The sequence below is a fragment of the Gopherus flavomarginatus genome, chromosome 1 (genome assembly GCF_025201925.1).
Source record: "Gopherus flavomarginatus isolate rGopFla2 chromosome 1, rGopFla2.mat.asm, whole genome shotgun sequence".
Classification (NCBI taxonomy): Eukaryota; Metazoa; Chordata; order Testudines; family Testudinidae; genus Gopherus; species Gopherus flavomarginatus.
The window spans coordinates 45,082,229-45,104,920 of NC_066617.1; the positions used below are offsets into that span (position 1 = coordinate 45,082,229).

General features: G+C 39.9%; 1 protein-coding gene across 7 annotated transcripts in view; it reads right to left on the minus strand.

Moving 5' to 3' along the window:
• Positions 1-533: 533 nt before the first annotated feature.
• The window catches only part of ASB15 (ankyrin repeat and SOCS box containing 15), a 39,700-nt gene continuing 17,541 nt past the window's right edge, over positions 534-22,692 (minus strand). For 6 of the 7 annotated variants that reach the window (XM_050936224.1, XM_050936227.1, XM_050936223.1 and 3 more), the window contains 5 exons: positions 20,734-20,979; positions 12,371-12,542; positions 11,281-11,851; positions 9,481-9,634; positions 534-5,771 (listed from right to left, as the gene is read on the minus strand). In XM_050936224.1, coding sequence (XP_050792181.1) covers positions 5,599-5,771; positions 9,481-9,634; positions 11,281-11,851; positions 12,371-12,542; positions 20,734-20,979 — 1,316 coding nt within the window. In that variant the 3' untranslated portion in view covers positions 534-5,598. The remainder of the gene's footprint in view (positions 5,772-9,480; positions 9,635-11,280; positions 11,852-12,370; positions 12,543-20,733; positions 20,980-22,692) is intronic. The other variant, XM_050936228.1, reaches the window with a different exon arrangement.

Consider the following 22,692-nt stretch of genomic DNA (forward strand, 5'->3'; position numbering starts at 1 on the left):
TAGATAAAGCGAGTTAGGCTTATGTTTGTTTTCTTTATTTGCAAATGTGTATTTGGCTGGGAGGAGTTCAAATGTGTATTTGGCTGGAAGGAGTTCAAATTTGTATTTTGCTGTAAAGATTTTAATTTGTACTCGTATACTTAGGCTGGGAGGGTATTCCCAGTGTCTATAGCTGAAAGACCCTGTACCTATTCCATTTTAAATTTACAAAGATAATTTTTACTGTTTTTTCTCTCTTTAATTAAAAGTTTCTTGTTTAAGAACCTGATTGTTTTTTTTTATTCTGGTGTGAAACCCCAGGGGACAGGGTCTGTATTCACCAGGGAATTGGTGGGGAGAAAGGAGGGAAGGGGGAGAGAGAGGCTAATTTCTCTCTGTGTTAGGATTACTTTCTCTCTCAGGGAGAATCTGGGAGGGGGAGAGAGAAGGAGGGGGGAAGGTGAATTTTCCTCTCTCTTTTCAGATTCAAGGAGTTTGAATCACAGTAATCTTCCAGGGTAACCCAGGGAGGGGAAGCCTGGGAGAGACAACGGTGAGGGAAAGGGTTTACTTTCCTTGTGTTAAGATCCAGAGGGACTGGGTCTTGGGGGTCCCTGGGCAAGGTTTTGGGGGGACCAGAGTGTACCAGGCACTGGAATTCCTGGTTGGTGGCAGCGCTACAAGTACTAAGCTGGTAATTGAGCTTAGAGGAATTCAAGCTAGTACCCCATCTTTTGGACACTAAGGTTCAGAGTGGGGAATTATACCATGGCCCCCTGGAATAGCAACTCACTAACTGAACAACATATAAATTCAGGCACACAACTGGTTTTCTCACTCTCTTGGGATAACATGGTGATGGTGGTGTGGCAATTCCCTGAAGAGCAGGAACAGTTGGGGGTAAGAAATCAATTGGATCTAATACCAAAGTTTCTTTCATCAAGTCATCAAAATTAGGAGTTTTAACAGAAGGAGGTTTGATCTGAGAAACAGAAAGTCCTACTGGAACATCCCTGGACTCTGGTACTTGTCAAGATTACAACTGGTCATACGTTATTTCTAAAAAATACTATCAGATAGTTTTATCACAAACAAAAGAGGTTCGGTGCATTTTACAAGTTCTCCAAGTACCCATTTCCCTCCACGGTCATAGTTGCAAGTCTACGTTAAATATCCTACTTGAAAAGCACAATCACAAGTCTCACATCATCAATTAGTTTGCATAGCTTGGGATTTGGCTATATGTAAGACAACATCAGGATGGAGCAGGTCCCAAAGGGTATGCAAAGACTGCTTAAAGAAAAGAGTTGCAGGTGACTCCTGGGTCGTAACATGTGTTGTGTTCCTGCAGAAAAGCAAAACAAATTTCTGTTTCTGTGCAGTTTCTGTTGATGACTCAAAATAGACTAGTAACTAGTTGGCTCTTAAGGCATGCTTAAGTGTTTGTACAAAGCTAAATGTTCTGCTAGTCCATTTTTAGCTGAGTAGTATGGAACAGACTGTTTGTGCTGAATTTCATTTGAAGCTAGGAACCTTGAAATTTTTCAGAACAGAATTGAGGTCCATTGTTACTCACCAACTGTAACAGTAAACTAAATTAGCTAAACAAGGTATGAATATGTCTAATGGTCTTGGTAACTGTAGTAGAAGTCATCCTGAAAATTTCTGGCCATTTCAAATAGGTGCTGACTACAACCCGAACCATATAACCTTCCAAAGGTCTGGAAAAGTCCACGTGAATACATGTCCAAGAAGTCTGAGGCCATGACCAAGGGTGCAGATAAGATGGTCCAGGATTATGTTGAATTTGTTGACACAATACAGCACTTTGCCTTTCTCTCAATATCATTGTCAATCCCCAGCTATAGACATGACTCCGGGTTATGACCATCATCCACACAATGCCAAAATGTTCTTTTGAAGAGCTTTCAAAACCTGAGATTAGAGTGATCCTGGAATGATCGCATGCACTCTTCAATATATGCAACTGTGATTCACAGACAATTCACATTGACATGACATGAATTGCACACATTGGGAATTTTTTTGATCCAACACTACCTTGTAGAACCACTTCCTTCACAAGAGAAGGCACATCATCCTTAGTGGTTTCTTTGTTGATATCTGTGCTAATGATGAGTAACCTATCCATCAAATTGAGATAAAACACTTCATCTGAAGTTTCTTTGGGTTGATAGCAATGCAGTCATGGCAGTCATCACAGCCCATCCGCATTGCCATGCTGAATTCCTTTACTGAATTGAAGAGTATAGGAAAGAGCTGAAAGTAGCAATGCCCCTTGTTGCATATGAGCAGCAGCTAATGACAGAATTCTATGTTTCCATCCAAAAACTGAAAGTAACATCCATTGAGCCATCAGCAAGCTAAAATGTCTATCATACAGATAGGTATGGAACTTCTGAATTCCGAAGATAATGCTGAGAAATTCTCGCTCTGTTTACATATATTTCTTCTCAGGTGTAATAAGTTGTTTGTGAAGTGAAGGCAATTGGTTTCTCCATGCTATCAGGAAGAAAGTGAGAAGGAATTGCACCCACTTCATACTGTGATAGGGTGACCAGATGTCCCGATTTTATAGGGACAGTCCTGATTTTTGGGTCTTTTTTATATATAGGCTCCTGTTACCTCCCACCTTTGGCCTGATTTTTCACACTTGCTGTCTGGTCACCCTATACTGTGAAGCATCACAAGCCAGTAGCAGTGGCAACAAAACATCAAAGTCCATAAGAACTTTCACTCACATCAATAATTTCTTTGCTTACTTAAATGCATGCTTACACTCTTCAGTCCATTTCCATTTTTTCTTTGCTTGTAACAGGTCATGTAAGGCCAATACTGTTGCCAGATTAGTCAGACATTTACCATAAGAGTTAAGTAGTCCTAAGAATGAGTGTAACCATGACATGTTCTCTGGCTGGGGCACTTGAAGAACTGCCTTCTCTTTTTCTGGCAATTTCCTTAAGCCTTTGACATCAATTGTATGTCCAAGGTATCCAACTGAAGGTGTGAAAAACTCACAGTTGTCTTGATGTCTTCTCAGTCCATCATTTTCCAAACCTTACAAGACAGCATCCAAATTCTGACAATGATCCTCTTGATCCTTTCCTGTGTAAGCAGAGTCAGGATGAGCTCTACCCTGACATCTGCTGGTGAATTATGGGGAGTGTGGAAAGAATCTTAGGGAGTGTGGAAAGGAATTTCAAGTATTTGCATTGGCACACCCACCCCATCTAGCATGAGCCCACGGCAGCCTGGGATGGTTATTTTGACAGCTGGGATCCTCAATTTCTTTGTTATTGGCGGAGGAGGAAAAAAAAGTGCTGTCACCCTAATTATGTGAATGAGGAACTATGAGACTGCTTTATGACAGAAATGACTCAACCTAAATTAAGTGACACTTGCTAGACAAGGGACATGGGTTCCAAAACCCAGTGAATTAAGAGAGGTTGGAGACTGGTGTGTGTACCTGATGGTATGGGCCCCTTTTGAGGGTCTGGAACACCAATTGCACATCCTCCTCTCTCCACTGTTAAAGAGTAGAGCTAATTTTGATTCCATTAGGACTCCATTTAGAGACTCCTGAGCTGAATTCATGTTGGGCCAATGGTGCACCAGCACCAGGGCTCCTGTACTAAGAGCTGAAATCACTGAGTGCTGTGTTAACCAGTGGGGGAGCCTGAAGACCTATCACTAAGCGGCTGGCAGAGCAGAGCAGTTTGCAGCATGTTGGAGCAGCCCATGGAACAGTGAGTGGAGTGGAGTGGTTTGCAGGGACGGCTGGAGTGACTCATGGGTCGGCTGGAGGAGCGGCACAGCTGGTGTAGTGGAGCTGGTCGTGGTGAAGGCTGCAGCAGAACTCCACGGAGAGGCAGAGCAGTTGGCCCTGGCCCACATAAGGTGCCCCACACCCTGTGTCGGCTTCCCCTCCCCTCATTTCCACCCAAGCTGCGGGGGGGGGGGGGTAAAACTCTGCAGATAAACTTTTGAACTCTGGGGTGGCACTTACCAGAAACTTTCGGGTTGTTGGACTTTGGGGTGATTGGACTTAAGACCCTAAGGGGGAAAGGACATTGCCAGACGTACTTGGATGGGGGGTTTTTTGCTTACGGTTTGTGTTATAATCCTGTTTGTGGTATTTCTCCAATATGATGCCACATTGTTTCTCTCCTTTATTAAAAGGATTTTGCTACACTCAGAGTCCGTGCTTGTGAGTGGGGAAGTATTGCCTCCTAGAGGCGCCTGGGGGCAGAGGGTGGTATGTAAGTGTCCCAGGTCACTGGGTGGGGGTTTGAGCCGGTTATGCATTGTGTTATTGAAACGGAACCCCTGGATACTGAACCCGGCCCTTGTTGCTGCCAACTCAGAGGGGCAGAAGGGTTACACCTGTAACAAGGATGTCATCCAAATAGCACTTTGAACTCCATTCAGTCCCTTCACAATCTCATCCATGGCTTTCTGGAACAGGGCAGGTACCGACATGATACCAAAAGGCAACCTGTTGTAACAAAATAAGCCTTTTTGCATGTTGCTTGAGATATATTTCTGAGATGCCAGATCAATCTCCATTTGTAGGTATGCATTGAACAAATCCAATTTATTGAAACACTGTCCACCACTAAGATTAGCAAACAAATCTTCAATACGAGGTAGTGGTCAAACTGGTCTGCACATAAAGTTGGATTCAATGTCACTTTGAAATCACCACAAATTCAAACTGAGCCATCCTTCTTGATCATTAGTACGATGGGTGTAGCCCACTCACTGTGTGAAACTGGTGACAAGACTCCAATGTTCACTAAACAGTCCAAATCAATTTCTACCAGAGGCTTTTGAGCAAAAGGCACAACTCTGGGCTTGCGATATTTTGGGTGGCTGTCTGACTTAACAGTGAACTTCACTGACAAGCACAACTGTTGCCAAAGAACACCAAAGCCATAGAAGGCTAAGCCATAATATCCTTCCCCTGAAGCTCTACAGCATGATTTAAAGGATGATTACTGTGCTTGACTTCTTTACATCTAAATAAAAGAGAACTGTTTTATTACTTTTCGAGCACTTTACAGTAGGACCACAATTTCAAATGTACAAAATATCACATTTCAAGCCAAACACATGAAAGGTGGCTGGAGTCAAACCTTATCATACACATGAAACAGAACATTTTTATTTTCATCATACTTCTAACTTCCACATGTACGCTTTTTAAAATAAATCAGTATTTTAAACATGATCTTTTTTATCATCTTCAACAGAGAACCCACTAAGAAAACTCTACTCGTAGCAGACGTTAACAACACTTTTTTTCCAGGTTGACGTGTACATATTACTCACTTAAAAGCCAATCCTGGAGGTTTTGGGTTGCACAATGGCTGTCACCTCCTTCTCCATGCTCTTAGAATATCAAGACACGATGTTAAGTAAAAACAGAAAAAACAAATTGAGTTTTACAGACCACTTTTTTTAAAAGGGTTCCCATAAAAAGCCTATTTATAGCAAATATCACATGTTTTGAGTACATAGAACAATATTAAATAATTCTCAATCTAGCAAAAAAATTCTAAAGAATTAATTTACAAGTTTTAAATGACTGTTTTAAATCTAAGCTAAATTTAGCCCCTTTCCATAAAGATCATATTCTTTATATAGGATATAGTCCTTTAGAACTGGTGGAAGAGGAAGCTTCGCCATTGCTGCTTGTCTCCATAGTCTTCTTAGTCCCATCAGTTTACGTATTTTCAGGCGGCACAAATGTTTTAATGGGCGAGGATTCTCTGAAAAATAGTGAGGGAAAGACATTAAGGGAAAAAACAGACCATTAATTTGGCAAGTGTGTCTCAGACTTAGAATCTCAAAACATGCGCTCTAATGAAACTCACTTCAGAAAACTACCAGCTGAAAGCTCTCCTGTTCCTGTTCCTTTTAATAAAATACAGTTTTAATTTACTCCCAAATAAATGCACCACTAATAAAATTTCACTGGAGCAACAGTGACATCCAGTGGCCAGTTTTATTGTACTTATATGTTATTTTCATATTGGATGCTCATTAAGTTGTTTCTTTCTTGTTTTTAATTGACAAGCCAGTTTATTTTAGCTAAATTCTAAATGGTGATTTTATGTGCTATTAACACCTTATAATTGGAACTTTTCCTTTAAAATTATGGTAACACCATGGTCTCAATTTTTCAAACGTGGGCACCTGAATAGCATATCCAAACCCTTCATTTGGATGCTTAGATCAACACATCAATTAGCACAATAAATGGTGACTAATTACATGATCTATGTACTCAATCCTGAAAGGTGCTAAGCACCTTCAATTCCCCCTGACTCAGTAACACTTGAAGGTGCAGTATTAGACCCTGTGTGATTGAGTTATTGCAACATCTAAACAAAGACTACAAATATCATAAGATAACTGATATATCATGCCACCAGAGAGAGTTCGTTGTAATTAAATGTTTTATATGAACAGCATATTTCAAAATACTTGACCTTTTGAAGCAGTTAGCACAACCAAATTACTTTGAAGCTGCTGTGACACCAAACAACAAAATCCAAAAAAGTAATTCTTTTGCGCACCAGTGTGAAATACAAAAGCAAAAATAAAGACAGCATCAGCTTTAAATTTGCCTTTTATCAGTTGATATTACAATCTCCACATTATTCAGACAGAATTTTGTATTTATTACCCTAATAGAAAGAGAACTGCTTTGGTGAAGGTTTATAAAAGCACAAACATTTGTATTAATTACCTGTTAGACTGAAACAGCTCCAAAGAGAACTGTACCAGATAAATATAGACAAACATATTTTCCACAGTTCAGTAAATTAAAATGTATTAAATAGATCTTCATTTCAGAGTACCAATTCCAGTTTGTGTGCACATACATACAGATATATTTTAAAAATAAATGTAGATGCTCAGTAGACTAACAGCTCTATCGCAATATAGTATATAAATATGTATTTAGGCATGTTACACGTACCCTTAGGAAATTGTTTTAGGACATCTTCCTATACATATCTAATGGAAACTTTTCAGAATGTAATTGCAGCTGCTTTAAAGTGGCACTGAAAATACCGCAGAGGTCTGTTTTGGGACCGGTTCTGTTCAATATCTTCATCAACGATTTAGATGTTGGCATAGAAAGTACGCTTATTAATTTTGCGGACGATACCAAACTGGGAGGGATTGCAACTGCTTTGGAGGACAGGGTCAAAATTCAAAATGATCTGGACAAATTGGAGAAATATTCTGAGGTAAACAGGATGAAGTTCAATAAAGATAAATGCAAAGTGCTCCACCTAGGAAGGAAAAATCAGTTTCACACATACAGAATGGGAAGAGACTGTCTAGGAAGGAGTATGGCAGAAAGAGATCTAGGGGTCATAGTAGACCACAAGCTTAATAGGAGTCAACAGTGTGATACTGTTGCAAAAAAAGCAAACGTGATTCTGGGATGCATTAACAGGTGTGTTGTAAACAAGACATGAGAAGTCATTCTTCCGCTTTACTCTGCACTGGTTAGGCCTCAACTGGAGTATTGTGTCCAGTTCTGGGCACCGCATTTCAAGAAAGATGTGAAGAAATTGGAGAGGGTCCAGAGAAGAGCAACAAGAATGATTAAAGGTCTTGAGAACATGACCTATGAAGGAAGGCTGAAGGAATTGGGTTTGTTTAGTTTGGAAAAGAGAAGACTGAGAGGGGACATGATAGCAGTTTTCAGGTATCTAAAAGGGTGTCATCAGGAGGAGGGAGAAAACTTGTTCACCTTGGCCTCCAATGATAGAACAAGAAGCAATGGGCTTAAACTGCAGCAAGGGAGATTTAGGTTGGACAGTAGGAAAAAGTTCCTAACTGTCAGGGTAGTTAAACACTGGAATAGATTGCCTAAGGAAGTTGTGGAATCTCCATCTCCAGCGATATTTAAGAGTAGGTTAGATAAATGTCTATTAGGGATGGTCTAGACAGTATTTGGTCCTGCCATGAGGGCAGGGGACTGGACTCGATGACCTCTCGAGGTCCCTTCCAGTCCTAGAGTCTATGAGTCTATATCATAAATTAATTCCTTGCCTGTATTACTAATAAACTAATGAAACTGGGCAATTTTTTAAAATGTAGGACTAAAGTGTCCCTTAGACATAAGCATATACCCTACATAGCCTATGTAAGGGACAGGAAACTTTGTGAATTCATAATTATGAGGTGAAATTCTGCATATGTTTATGCTTCAGCTGGGTGGTGTGATTCCCAGCTCAGGCAAACAGACTCACGCTAGTTAGAGCACAGCTAGCACAAGTCTGTCTATCTGTGCTACCAGCTGCAATATAGACATAACCACTAAAGTCTATGACAAAATTTCCATTGACTTCAGTAGGGGCAGGATGTCACTCATGGTGTTTCTGCTGGCAGGGCCGACGAGAGGGTGGGGAGGGGAAGCCAGTACAAATTACCAGGGCCCGGTGGTACTGAAGGGGGCCCAAGGCCCAGCTTCCCCAGCTTTGTCAGCCCTGTTTAGCCAGTCCGCCCTTGCTGGGGGGCCCAAAAAATTTTTTTCACAAGGGCCTGAACCTGCTCTCGGCGGCCCTGTCTGCTGGACCGATCTAGTAGACAAGTAGGATTTCCGAAGGGTCAGGGTTCCTTCCACCCAGAACCGGAAAGGACTTCTGCATCCTAAACCTGAGGATTCTTTCCTAAAATCTTGGCAGATCCTGAATGATCTACTGGATCAAGAGCAATCTGCATGAAGCTCCCATGCCCCCTCAGTGCTTCTAGGACCCCCAGTCTCCATGATTCCCGAATTGCTGCTGCTCCTGAACCCTCTCGGTCCTGGGGTTAATATTGTGGTAGAATGTAAGCCTTTTAAAAGACAGGTATACACAGGAACCTGTGAGAGGCTCAAATAAAATACAAAAAATGATACCCCGATAATGCACATTGTGTAAATCAGATTTAGGACATTGTGGCACACTAAATGCCAACATTTTACAGTCGAAGTGTTCCACACGCTTTCTCATGTTGGTCTCTGAAGAGCTATTAGGTGAAGGAGGGAGTAGAAAAATGAAAGTGTGGACAAATGCCCCTCGGTAAAGGGTCAGCCTCTCACAGGATTACACAGTGATGGGTGCATTAGAAATACATATGTCAGTGTAGGGTGAGATTCTGCCACCACTATTCACCTGGAGGTACCTTGCTCTCCAGATGAAATAAATGGGGCTTCCCCCAGAACACGATACTATTCAGCGGGGAAGATCCTTAGTTAGTATAAATTGTCTTAGTAAAATGATGTCAATGGAACTAGGATGACTGATTCTACCTGAGAATCTGCCCCAATCTGAGAAAGGGTGTCAGGAACTGGGCCTTAGACCAGGTGATGCAAACAGAACATATCAGAATTAAATATAGCTGGTAATAGTAGTAATTTTTTACAAACCTTTAATACCAGATCAAATCATTAAACAAATGTTAGACATTTACCTAATATCTGATGTATCTCTGGCCATTCTTTCTGTGCTTCTAGGACACACTTTAGTTTTGAGCACAAAGGAACATAATCCATATAGTCTATCAAAATGCGAATCACATGTCCAACTAAATGTTTCAACCAAGGAACTGTAATAAAGGCACAGAACTGAAAGGAAAAACACAGATTACTTTTAAAACTCACCCAGGGAAATGCCAAAGTAATGGAATTTTAAAGAATTTATTTACAGAAATATCCTGTAAGAAACAGTCCTGTACTGACATCCCATGGGGATACAATGGATCACCTAAAAACTCAACTCCAGCAATCTCTAACTTCTGATTCTTTGTTTGAACAGAAACCTGAAGGCCAATTTTCATTATGTCAAAGATGACAATATCTTAATAACTTCCTCATTGTTTTATTCCACTTTGGTTTTAGTAGTAGGATTAAACATCTTTCTCTAAAAAGTACGCTTTCATTACATGTATGCTGAGCATTATTCCTCAAACAATAATCTCAAACTCAGAGGAAAACCTGGAGGACATTAACTCTTAGGCCTTTATCATTTGTATCTACTACTATCAAAACTCTACACTTTTCGGCTATACTTTGCATTCAAATTTGCTTGAATATATCCCTGAAAAATGGGTTTGGAGTCAGTCTCAAAACTGCTTATGAAATAATATGGCACCTTTGGAAATCATTGATCGTAAAGCATCCAAAGTATAAAATCCTCAAACAGTATCTTGTGTTACCTGTGTTACTAATAACAACTCATCAGTATCTTATGCACTCTAATTGTGTGCGAATGCCTGCTGCTAGCAGAATGCTAAAAGGCGTCCTGCTCCCATTGAAGACAATGGGACTTTCATCACTGACTTCAGTGGAAGAGGGATTGGAACCAAATACAGTTATATTTTTTCTTTTAAACCCACCATTTTATACAAAAGATATAAATGTTCCAAGAATTGTATCTCATAAGTACTCTGTTTAATTGTACTGACACCACTTTATAGTAATGCTTTGCACTTACATAACTACAGATCCTTTTATCTGAGGATTTCAAAGCATTATCCAAACATTAATAAAGTAAGCCTCACAGCCCTCTTGTGACAGTTAGATATTATTATTCCCTCTATCTATATGGGGAAACTGAAGTACCGACAGGTTAATGCCTACATTTTGAATTTTTTCCCACTATCTTTGTGTGTCTCAGTTATTGGGATACCCAGGTCCTGATTTTCAGAAGTGCTGAGCATCCACAGGTCTCATTTGACTTCAGTCAAAGTTTTGGATTCTCACTGGCTCTGAATATCTCAACATCTCAAGCTGGGCATCAAAAATTTGGACGTTTCATAAATTTGGTCTAACATCTCAATCCTGCAAACACTTACTCATATATATAACTTTATTTGTGTGAGTAAATCCATTGATTTAGATAAGTTTACTACACAAGCAGATATCACATGCTTAAGAGTTTGCAGGATCATGCCCTATGTTTAACCTAAAATATGCTGGCAAATAAATGGCTGAGTTGGGAATAGAACCCATTTTCCTGCCTTCCAGCTCGCTCCTTTAATTGCTAGTCAAAACTTCCTTGCTACAACCTCTAACTCAGTTTCAAAACTAAAACTACTCTATATGTGTCATTTTCTCTATACCAGAATAAAACTGAAGAAAGGTTATGGGGGGGGCGAAATAAGTATGTCGATATCAAGAAATCTTAATTCTGCATTAAAATATAAAATAAATTTAAAGCAAGGTTACACTGAAGAGAAAAAAGAAGAGAAGAAAATGAGGAATGTGCTTACTGGAGTATCTTTTATTACACAAGATGTCCATCCTGGTAATACCTCCTCTTCTGGAAGTGACCACACAAAAGAACTTCCAAAGATGTCGTCATGCATACAATCAAAACACCTCTCTGCATTATATCCATGATTCAACAACAGCCTTAGCATTACCTCATCATTCAAAGCATACTGAATGGCACTGGGGAAATGGGTGTCATTCACGAGCATGAAGTAGCAATTGACATTTGCTCCATAGGACAGAAGCAATCGTACAATTTCATGGTTACCAGCTCTCACTGCTACAAGAAGACAATTTAGAGGATCTTTGTTTGGGTCTGCACCAGCTTTGAGTAACACTTCTGTGCAGAGAATGTCATTGTTAGAAACAGCAAAATAGAGTGCCGTTTTCCTTTCATCATCGTAGTTTTCAGAAATGTGTTCAGCCAGAAGAGTATTGACATCAAAATCATTTTCAATGAGGAGCTCTAGACACTGCACATTCTGGCCATCTGCTGCTGAGTGAATGGGGCTTAACCCACTTCTCTGGATTGCAGTCTTGGATGTAACTGGAATTAGATATTTCAGTGACCTAAAAAGATAACGAAGAAAATTTTCATCTGGCTAAAATCCACCCAGACATCAACTTCTTCCCCATCCTGCAGCTAAAATCCACCCAGGCATAAACCCCTTCCCCAACCTCATGAAAACAGGACATCCAGTTGTGACTTTCTACTACCTAACTGAACATTTCACCCAAGAAGCCAGATTCTGCCCTCATTTACTCCTGAACAACCCCAACAGACAAATTTCTGTCCTGACTTACACCACATGGAACCTTTTTGAATTAAATGGAGTTGTACAAAGTGTAAATTAGCACCGAATGTCCTAATTACTTTCTTTTCGTTCTGCTAGGGTTTGTTTTTTGTTTTATATTTCCTATTGTATATGCTGAAGCCACATTTAAGATTTAATTAAAAATAATTTAATGTACATACTTGTCAAATATGAATGATCTTTAAATTTGGACTTTTCAAATCAACCCTTTAATGTGACATAGTACTAGATGCGGTATTATAGGGGAGAATTTGAAGCCTACAGTTATACTCACAAATAATGTCCTTCATAGGCTGCTCTGTGTATAGGGAGCTGTCCTGCCCTATTAGGCACATTACCACTTCCTCCATATTCCAAAAGAAGAGCTACACAGTCTGGATTACCTCCTCCAGCTGCTTCAAACAGTACTGATGCACCATCATCTGCTAAAGCATGAACATCACCACCTGGTGGAAGGATATAAAGGTAATAGTTATGTCCAAAGGAACTTGGAAGATATATCTTGTCTTTAAAATATCCTGAATTTCTTTTCTCTTCATGTTCAGTTATTAAAATTGCACCTCTAAGAACAGAACAGAACCAGTTATAGTAACCAGTTTAGAAATTAAATGTAAAATTTAACCATCACAGATACAAACATATATATATTGGGAAAGTGGAGAGAAATCCCTTGAGTGACATTTGCTTTGGGTTGAGATACTAAACTGAGGATCTGCAGTATTCCGAAGTCCTTTCAAATGTGCATAATCTCAGATCTGCATGTTGCTACTTTTTTAAAAAAAAAAAATTGATGTAGGAGCAGAAGTAGTCCTTTCTTGTCATTTCTAACATATATATTACTGTAAACCTTTTATTTTCTTCCAGTGGAGCAAAAACATTCCCATGTGATGCCTTCCTCCCAAAAAATTCCAATCTTGGGAAAAAAACACGTTCAGTTACAGTAAAACCTCGGAGTTACAAACACTTTGGGAATTGAGATTGTTTGTTACTCTGAAATGTTTGTAACTCTGAACAAAATGTTATGGTTGTTCTTTCAAAAGTTTACAGCGGAACATTGACTTAATACAGCTTTGAAACTTTACTATACAAAATGCTGTTTTCCCTTTTTTTTTCAGTATGAATAGTTTACGTTTAACACAGTACTGTACTGTGTTTGTTTTGTTTTCGTCTCTGCTGCTGCCTGATTGCGTGTTTTCAGTTCCAAATGAGGTGTGTGGTTGACTGATCAGTTTGTAACTCATAACTCTGAGGTTCTACTGTGAATATTTCCTTCTGAGACTTGGAAGCAGGGCCAGCAAGGTAGCTGGAGACAATTTTTGTTTTGTTTTGTGTAGTTACATATTCTGAGGTGAAGATTTCAATGTTAAGTTTAGCTTTTAAGAGTCTTATATGAATTGAGATAATCCCTAGAGTGCTTTGGTTCCATAAACCAAAGAGTGAGGGTCACGTTTTTCCATTCTGTGTCTGTTAAATCATAAAACGTTGTAATCTGAGTTAAAAGCTTGAGATCTGGCATAGTTATAGGCAGGCTGCTTTGCAACATGGAACCATTGTGGCAGCGCATCCTAGTGGCTATGGATGGGATTAAAATATAAGTATATATTACACAGTTTTATCTTATTTGATTATCCAGTATTAATCTATCTATTGAGACACTGCTGCAGCTCACATATTGGGTATTTGTCCTGGACCAAATAAACTAACTCTGATGGCTCTCATTCTACATCCACTACATGTGTTCTTTATGCACAGAATCCTCCCAGTGACGTATCAACTATTCTGCTTTGGAGTTTGTTGGACATTAGACAGAGCACACCACAGGTTAATGCTTTGATAAATATAGCCAAGGTTCTGTGGGATTCACTTAGAATCCTGGTGGTATTTAGGCGCTGGATACTTACAAGGCCTGAAATATGTCAAAAAGACTCATTTAGTAGTTTGAAAAGGCAACCTTCTGCACCAAGGGAAAAAGCACATTAATGTGAATAAGCAAAAAGTATGCAATTAATTGTCTTTTACAAAAGAAGGTCAGGCACTGATATTTGCCTGAATATGTGGAAAAACATTTAAACAGGACAATGACCAACAGTGGTAGTGTAGAAGGACTGAAGCACAGAGTCAGCAGTAAAGGAGGAAGGCTGTGGGGAAATATATTGATAGAACGCAACTTAAGACATGTACATCTGACATTTTCCTTACTTTCTGTTTGCTTAGTCTATTTAGTTTGTGAGGGACCATGCCTATATATGTGTCTGTTTAGCATTTCCCTCAATGGTGCTACAGAATTACGTAGCAAAGATTATTTCAAAGCACACCTTACAGTACTGAAAAATGACTACATTTTTCTCATACCTGTCCACAGCATACAACTCTTAGCTTTAAATAAATGAGAGCCTGCCATGGCTGTTTCACTGTCAGTTTGTTGAAATAAGAGGGCACAAAATCAGACAACCTTTAGAGCTAAAAGTTCCAAAAGACACCTCACAGAAGGATGCAAAAGAACTGCATGATGCTTCCATAGTTTAAGTGCTGTTGCCAGGATCAGCAAAGGCATTTCAAGATTTTAACAAAGGTGTAGGCAAACTATGGCACACTAACACGCGAGCTGATTTTCAGTGGCACTCACACCGCCCGGGTCCTGGCCACCGGTTCGGGGGGCTCTACATTTTAATTTAATTTTAAATGAAGCTTCTTAAACATTTTAAAAACCTTATTTACTTTACATACAACAATAGCTTAGTTATATATTATAGACCTATAGAAAAATTATAATAATAGGAGATATACCTATCTCCTAGAACTGGAAGGGACCTTGAAAAGTCATTGAGTCCAGCCTCTACCTTCACTAGCAGGACCAACTACTGATTTTTGCCCCTAGATCCCTAAGTGGCCCCCCTCAAGAATTGAACTCACAATGCTGAGTTTAGCAGACCAATGCTCAAACCACTGAGCTATCCTCCCCATCTTCTAAAAACATTAAAATGTATTACTGGCAAGCAAAACCTTATATTAGAGTGAAGACTCGGCACACCACGTCTGAAAGGTTGCTGACCCCTGTTTTAACATAATCTCAGGACAGCTGGAGCCACTGAAAAGGCTGGATGTTGTTTAAGATGTCTGCTGATCAAGTTTGCTGAAAAAATTTGCATGGGAGAAGAGATGCGAGCCTGTAATTGGCAATCTTCCTAGGAACAGGAAAGTCTACCAGGATGTAGATCAGAATAAAACAACTGTTTCTTCTAACAGAGCAGAGGAGACAAGTGAAGAGTGGTGCAGTATATTTAGGGAACAGGTGCTTTGCTCACCAGGGGGAAGGGCACAAGCCACACATAGCAGTGCAGCCAGAGAACACTGATATGTAAATTGCTGCACACAATAAGCATGAAGATACCACTCAGCATGGCTTTCATGGAATTAAGGGGAGCACAACAGGCACGGATGATATGGGTCTAACAACTAGAAAATATTCAAACAATGGAAATATGGTTGAATATTGGAAAATACTTTGAGTGTTCTGCAGTACATGAAATTGCAAATAATAATAATTAATAACAAGAAGCAATGACTACACAGGCCTTACCCATTTTCTGTGCCTTTCTCATCTCATTTTGGCTAGAGACATAAGCAAATGGCATAGAAATATACATTCCCAATGGTAAGAGATGTATGTGCAGTGTTGACGTCAACATCAGAAGATATTCATAGAATCATAGAATATCAGGGTTGGAAGGGACCTCAGGAGGTCATCCAGTCCAACCCCCTGCTCAAAGCAGGACCAATCCCCAACTAAATCATCCCAGCCAGGGCTTTGTCAAGCCTGACTTTAAAAACCTCTAAGGAAGGAGATTCCACCACCTCCCTAGGTAGCCCATTCCAGTGCTTCACCACCCTCCCAGTGAAAAAGTTTTTCCTAATATCCAGCCTAAACCTCCCCCACTGCGCTTTGAGACCATTACTCCTTGTTCTGTCATCTGCTACCACTGAGAACAGTCTAGATCCATCCTCTTTGAAATTCCCTTTCAGGTAGTTGAAAGCAGCTATCAAATCTTCCCTCATTCTTCTCTTCTGCAGACAAAATAATCCCAGTTCCCTCAGCCTCTCCTCATAAGTGATATGCTCCAGCCCTATAATCATTTCTGTTGCCCTCCGCTGGACTCTTTCCAATTTTTCCACATCCTTCTTGTAATGTGGGGCACAAAACTGGACACAATACTCCAGATGAGGCCTCACCAATGCCAAATAGAGGGGAATGATCTGCTGGCAATGCCCCTACTTATACAGTCCAAAATGCCATTAGCCTTCTTGGCAACAAGGGCACACTGTTGATTCATATCCAGCTTCTCGTCTACGGTAACCTCTAGGTCCTTTTTGGCAGAACTGCTTCTTAGCCAGTTGGTCCCTAGTCTGTAGCAGTGCATGGGAATCTTCCGTCCTAAGTGCAGGACTCTGCACTTGTCATTGTTGAACCTCATCAGATTTCTTTTGGTCCAATCCTCTAATTTGTCTAGGTTCCTCTGTATCCTATCCTATTCCTGATTGTCTGTGTCATGGTTCCTGGTAAACTGCCCCGCTAAGACCCTCTACCAGACCCCTGAGTACACTCTTCTCAAGTGACAGGCCTGTGCCTCCACACCTCTTTTGGAAAAGTGCCTGTGGAACAACCATTCCCTGACTGGGTCTCTAAGTTACATGTCGGGAAACAGCTGGCTCCCAGCCTGGTCATTAGGCAACCCAGCAAACTCAGCTGGGCCCAATGAGCCCTCTCCTAATGGTTTTGCTTCCTAACTGGGCAGGGGAGCCAGCAGCCTGCTACTTGAACCTTGCGGCAGCACCACTACAGCAGTTGCTCAATGTGAACCATGCCCGTGGCAGTGCTTACACTGTGTGCACTTTGGCTTATTGCCCCAGCCACAGCTTCCCTTCTCCATTCTGGTTTCTGACTTCTAGCTCCAACTCCTGGTGACGTCCCTGATTATGACTCTGGCTTACCCTTTGGCTTAGACTTTGACTTCTGACTTCAGTTCTGACCTTCTGCTTGGCCCCTGATTCCTGCTTCACCCTGGAGTCAGTGCCTGATCCCTGGATGCTCATCATTACCTGAACTGCCATCACAACCACCAGGCCAGGTCCTGCTCCACCCAATAGGTAGGCCTCACAGGCCCTGGGAGCTTATGTTACACCCTTTTGGTTACCAATCATATTACTTAGGAGGCCAAGTTGGCTTGGCACCTGCAAAAGTTTCCCTCAGGGAGCCTTCAGCCAGTAGAATGTGCAGTGACACATCTGCAGCTTCTCCAGAACAAAGAATGATTTATTATTTATTTTATCCCTCTTCACAGCTATAAATCTGGCTATGCTGTTTGAGAGGAAGCTCCTTATCTAGGTCATTGTTTTATCTTTCCTGCCTAGTTTTGTAACCAATCCCTTTTCATCTAACTCTGTGCATTCAGGTACACTGAGGGCATAAGATATTTATTAAAAAATACAAATATTTCCTAGTTCTCCACAGTTTGTATGGCTCAATCATTTAAAGACAAACAAAGTTTAATTCCTTCTGACCAAAACAGCTGAAGTCTGTGAATGAAGCCAAACAACAGCCAATTTTGTAGAGCCATGTGATTTAGTGGACTGATTTTAGGGATGGAAGCAAGCAGCTCCTGAGTTCTAATCTATTTTCTGCTATTGTCTCACTCTTGTGTCTGTTACCCCACCTATAACATGGGGTAATAATACATACCTACCTCACAGGTATGTAATGAGGATGTCTGTGCAGTGCTTCGTTACTGTAAAGCACTATGTAAGTGTAAAATATTATTCTAAATAGTCAAGCACTTTGGAGAATAATTCCAATGCTCCACTGATATATTACATTATGCATGCTGCCTGCCAAAGTGGACATATTTCAGGACCATCTGGAAGAGTTGACACTACCCATTCAGATGATTGGGACTATGAAAAGAGAGAGAAGTCAGGATGGAAGGCACTGTGGATTGCCAAGTTTGGGATACATTTGTACAGTGCTTTGAAAATATAAAGTGCTACATAATTTCTAAGTACAGTTAGCAATTAATGTGTGCTATAAATTGATACACTGTATACATGAAACAGCTTGCAGAGGGCAGTATAAACAACATACAGCCAATGCTAAATATACTGAACTGTAACTGAACTGTAAAGCCCTGATGGAAGCTGCTATGTAGATTAGTAATTTAATTGCATGCCAGAGCAATAACTGTAAAAGACTGTTCTTTGAGTCTGCAACTAACAAACTTCAATCATTGCTATAAACATGGAATGCTGACAATGATATGAACTCTGACAGAAACCTTAAACACATTACAACAGCACTCTGTTACGTTGGTATTGGGAAACTAGATAGTATGAAGTTTAAAATATTAAATATAGCTTAACATAAGTAATAAATGAACATCTGAGTAAGCGAGAATATTGCTGCTGTGCACAGGTGAAAATTGCTCCGTGTTGGTAGAAAAATATCTATCTAAAACACTCATGAGTGTCGTGTAATTCTTTTTTGTTTCTGGGATACACTTTCAACTGTGGTCTCTTCTGTCATTTAAAACATATTTAACTGTGATAGAACTAAGCCCATTGTGTAAAGGGGGGTTTACATAGTTGAGTCTGAATCTGTATTCTAGACACTCCTAATATGCTGGGTTTTTTTAAAGAAAATAAGTGACATTGGAAATATACAAGTATAAATGAATATTAAAAAAAGATGGATTGTAGATTGACATTATGGACAGTGAAGATTAGTTCCTTTTATTGCCAGCAGGTGTGTTCTATGAGGGTTTTCCTGTCGGAAAAGAGATCAGCATGTACCATTGTATTACCACATTGCGTTTCATGCTTTTAACCCAAAGTCCAAGGGTTTCACTGACTAAAGGGATAGCTGAGATGGAAATTGGGAAAAATTAGATTATGTCTACACTTAAAACACTACAGCAGTGCAGCTACAGCATTATAGCGCTTCAGTGTAGAGTAGACAGTCATTACAGTGACGGGAGGGGTTCTCCCTTTGCTGTAGTTAATCCACCTTCCCGAGAGGCAGAGGCGAAAGAATTCTTCCATTGACCTAATACCATCTACATCGGGGGTTAAGTCAGTTTAATTACCTTTTCATACCCCTGAGTAATGTCCCTGGGTTGACCTAACTCAGTGATGCTCAGACTTATTGCACAGGAGGGTCTCTATAAACCTAAGCAAAACCTTGTATGGGCCAAGCAAATTCTACATATTTTAATAAGATTTAATATCACCTTTACTGATTAATATTTTAAGTTCAGCTTGTTCCATAGGTATTTAGATAGGTTGTTTCTATGTTCAGTATTGTCTATTTACACATGTGTGTAAACTAAAATGATGTCAACATGATGACAAAATGCTAATGAATTGATGATTGTTTTGAAGCAGGCCCTGGGCCTTATGAAATGCTCTGGTGGGCCATAGGTTGGGCATCGCTGACATAACTTTTTACTATAGACCTGCCCTTTAGTCTTTTTGTGCGTTAACTGGTCAGATGACTGAAAAGAAAATGTGACACATTTTTCAAACTATCCAAACAAAAATTGTGGAACTAATGAAGTGCCTGTTCAATTTCATTGCATAAGCACATCTCTTTTAGCCACACCGATCCCTGATCTTTTATTGGAAAACTATCCATTTAGATTGCTTCAGGGTAAGTATGTTGTCTTCACACCTGTCTGTAAAACATTTAGCATACTATGGCACTAGAATACAAATTAACAATAGTGTTTAGCAGTTTTCTAGCACTTTTACTCATAGATCTTAAAGGAACATTGTCCCTGTTTAACAGATGTGGAAACAAATACAGAAATATTAAATGATGTGACAGAAAGGAGAGGGAGAGACTGCGGCTTCAGAAAGAAGGGGGAAGCAACACACCTGAAAGAGTCACAGTTCACTGAGGCTAGAAATTAATGCTATCTACCCACTGAAATCCAGGATTCCTGACTTTCTGTGGTGTCAAACATTGGTTTCCACTCATGGAAAGTCATGGAATAGGCTTTAAAATCATTTTCTGGTTATCAGCTGCCTCTTGGGGTACGTCTACACTGCAATAAGAAATCTCAGCAGTGAGCCTCAGAGCCTGGGTCAACTGTCTTGGGCTTGCACTACAGGGCTAAAAATAGCAGTGTAGACATTTGGGCTCTCAGATCCTTCCCTTTTGCTGGGTTTCAGAGCCCAAGCCCAAACATTTATACTGCTATTTTTAACCCTGTAGTGTAAGCCCAAGTCAGATGACCCAGGCTCTGAGACTCTCTGCCATGGGATTTTTATTGCAGTGTGGACACGCCCTTGCCATCTCCCTGGTGATCACACAATAAATAACCCCAGCAATGAGTAAGTTATGTTTGGAACCAAGATGAAAAAGAGAAAATCAAATGGAGAACCCCAAACAAGCTAAAATTAAATTGATTTTTTTAGACCAAAGTTGCTCTCTAGCTAACTGTGATCTTCAATATTTATTTTTTTAAACACAGTGTAAGATCAGTGACACTTACCGCCCTTTTAATGTGATCAAATATACGTGGCCTCACATATGCTCTAGTAACCAGACAGTATGTATGCAGCTGCTGAAGCTACCTGCCTACATACCTTTATGAATAAGATGCTCCAGCACATCACAGTGTCCATATTCAGCAGCAACTCCTAATGGCGTTACCCCATAACCATCTTTCAGGTGCACATTTCCTCCATTCTTCAGAAGCAGAGAAATAATCTCTTTGCAGCCTTGTTTTGCAGCTTCATGCATTGCTGACCAGCGTTTTACACATGGCTGGTGGATATGACAGTTGTATTTAATCAGAGCCAATACCATTTCGTAAGAGCCCCGTCTCACAGCTTAAAAATATGGAAAAGGAAGAAAAAAAAAGACACCATTAGAGATCTCGTTACACATGCTGAAAGATGAATCGTGAGGCTTACATTTTTTTCAGTGTTTGGAGAAAATAAAGCAGTTCATCCATGTGGGCCAAATTCAGACTTCTGTCCTAGCAGTCCATGGACCAAATACACTGGCAAGTAAAGGGTGGTGAAAGTTACATGCTGGGTGTAAGCTAATCAGCCTATCATTGTACTTGCATGCAAATGGTAAAATAGTGTAACCGGCACTGATTGACATTCAGCGTGTATGCAAAATTTATGTTCTGAGGCTACAGAAGCAGGAGTATTGCAAGAAAAGCAACAAACAAAAGGGTAAAAGCAAAAACAGAAGGGTACTGCTTTATCTTACTCCATCCAGTTAGTTGCTTTTGCAGCCAGATCACTTTTCCTTCCCCCTTGGCAAGTAAGGTACATTCTCAGGGCTTTGTTCTTCATGTATGGATCTCCCAAAGATTTCTATCAGTGTTCCACATATGCAAGGCATGTAAGATTGGCCTTCCACTGAACACTATGTTGATATACATTTGCTAGTTAACATGAAGACCCATTCTTCTTTCCAACTTGGATCTAGTGTATAACTTGCACCACCATTTGTCATAGTTGAATACAGCCCTTTGTCTTCAATGGAGTTTTAGGTACCCAGCTAAAGAGTCCTCTAATCTACAGCTCTCTTGTAAAGTTAGTGCAGGAATAATTAAGTTAAATGAAAAGCAATTCTCAACTGTAACTTATATTGAGTGGTAAGGGTTTGCTGATGCTCTCACTGACTTCAGTGTGACTAGGATCGAACCGTAAGGTGCAGAACACCCTCCACTCCCACGGCCTTGATTACAAATGACAACAGCCTCAGAGAGTAAGAAAACTACATGGACAAAAAACTCTACCTATCAAGAAATCATAAATAGAAATATCCAGGAGAATAAATTTAGTGGGTAAGAAACAAAAATCCTTTTCCTTCAATTCTTGTAGGAGTTTACTCTTTCTGGTATTCATCAAGCAGCAATGGCTAATAATCTTATCTTAAAAGTTCTATGGATTTGCAACTACTGGAAAGAACTGGAGAAATACAAAGCAATAAATCTAAAGAAACTTTTATAGATCCTTTGTGGCTCAGACCTTAATATTTTAATACATTAATTGCTTCATTGGGTATTCTTTGTGGTTAGAATTGACAAAAGTTAGTACCCATCAAATGTAATGTTTTAATAAGTCTAATCACTGTATTTTGGTATGTATGATGTGGGAATTGTATTAATTTTACAGATTGATTTTCTTCATAAGGCCTTGAGTACTTTCATTTTCAACAAGAGCTGGAAGCTGGTGCACTTAAATTACTAATATAGGGTAAAGCTCATTTAAATATATCAGCAGAAAACTTTCCAAAAAAAAATATTGCTTTGAACTGAGTTAATTCTTAGTAATTGTTGCATGTCATTTTCCACAAATTCTTTCTGAAAATGAAAATACCCAACTACTTCTGACAAATCCTGTAAAAATAATAAAATTCCATTATATTCTCCAGCAGGCCACCCACAGTCATAAACAACTATTTGTAAAACATCCAAGATTTCATTAAAATTTGTGCAGCCTCTAGTTAAACCCTCACTTGGGCTACTGACCATTACTTTTGCCTTGAGCCGTCACATGAGGCCAGATTTTTAAAGGTAATTA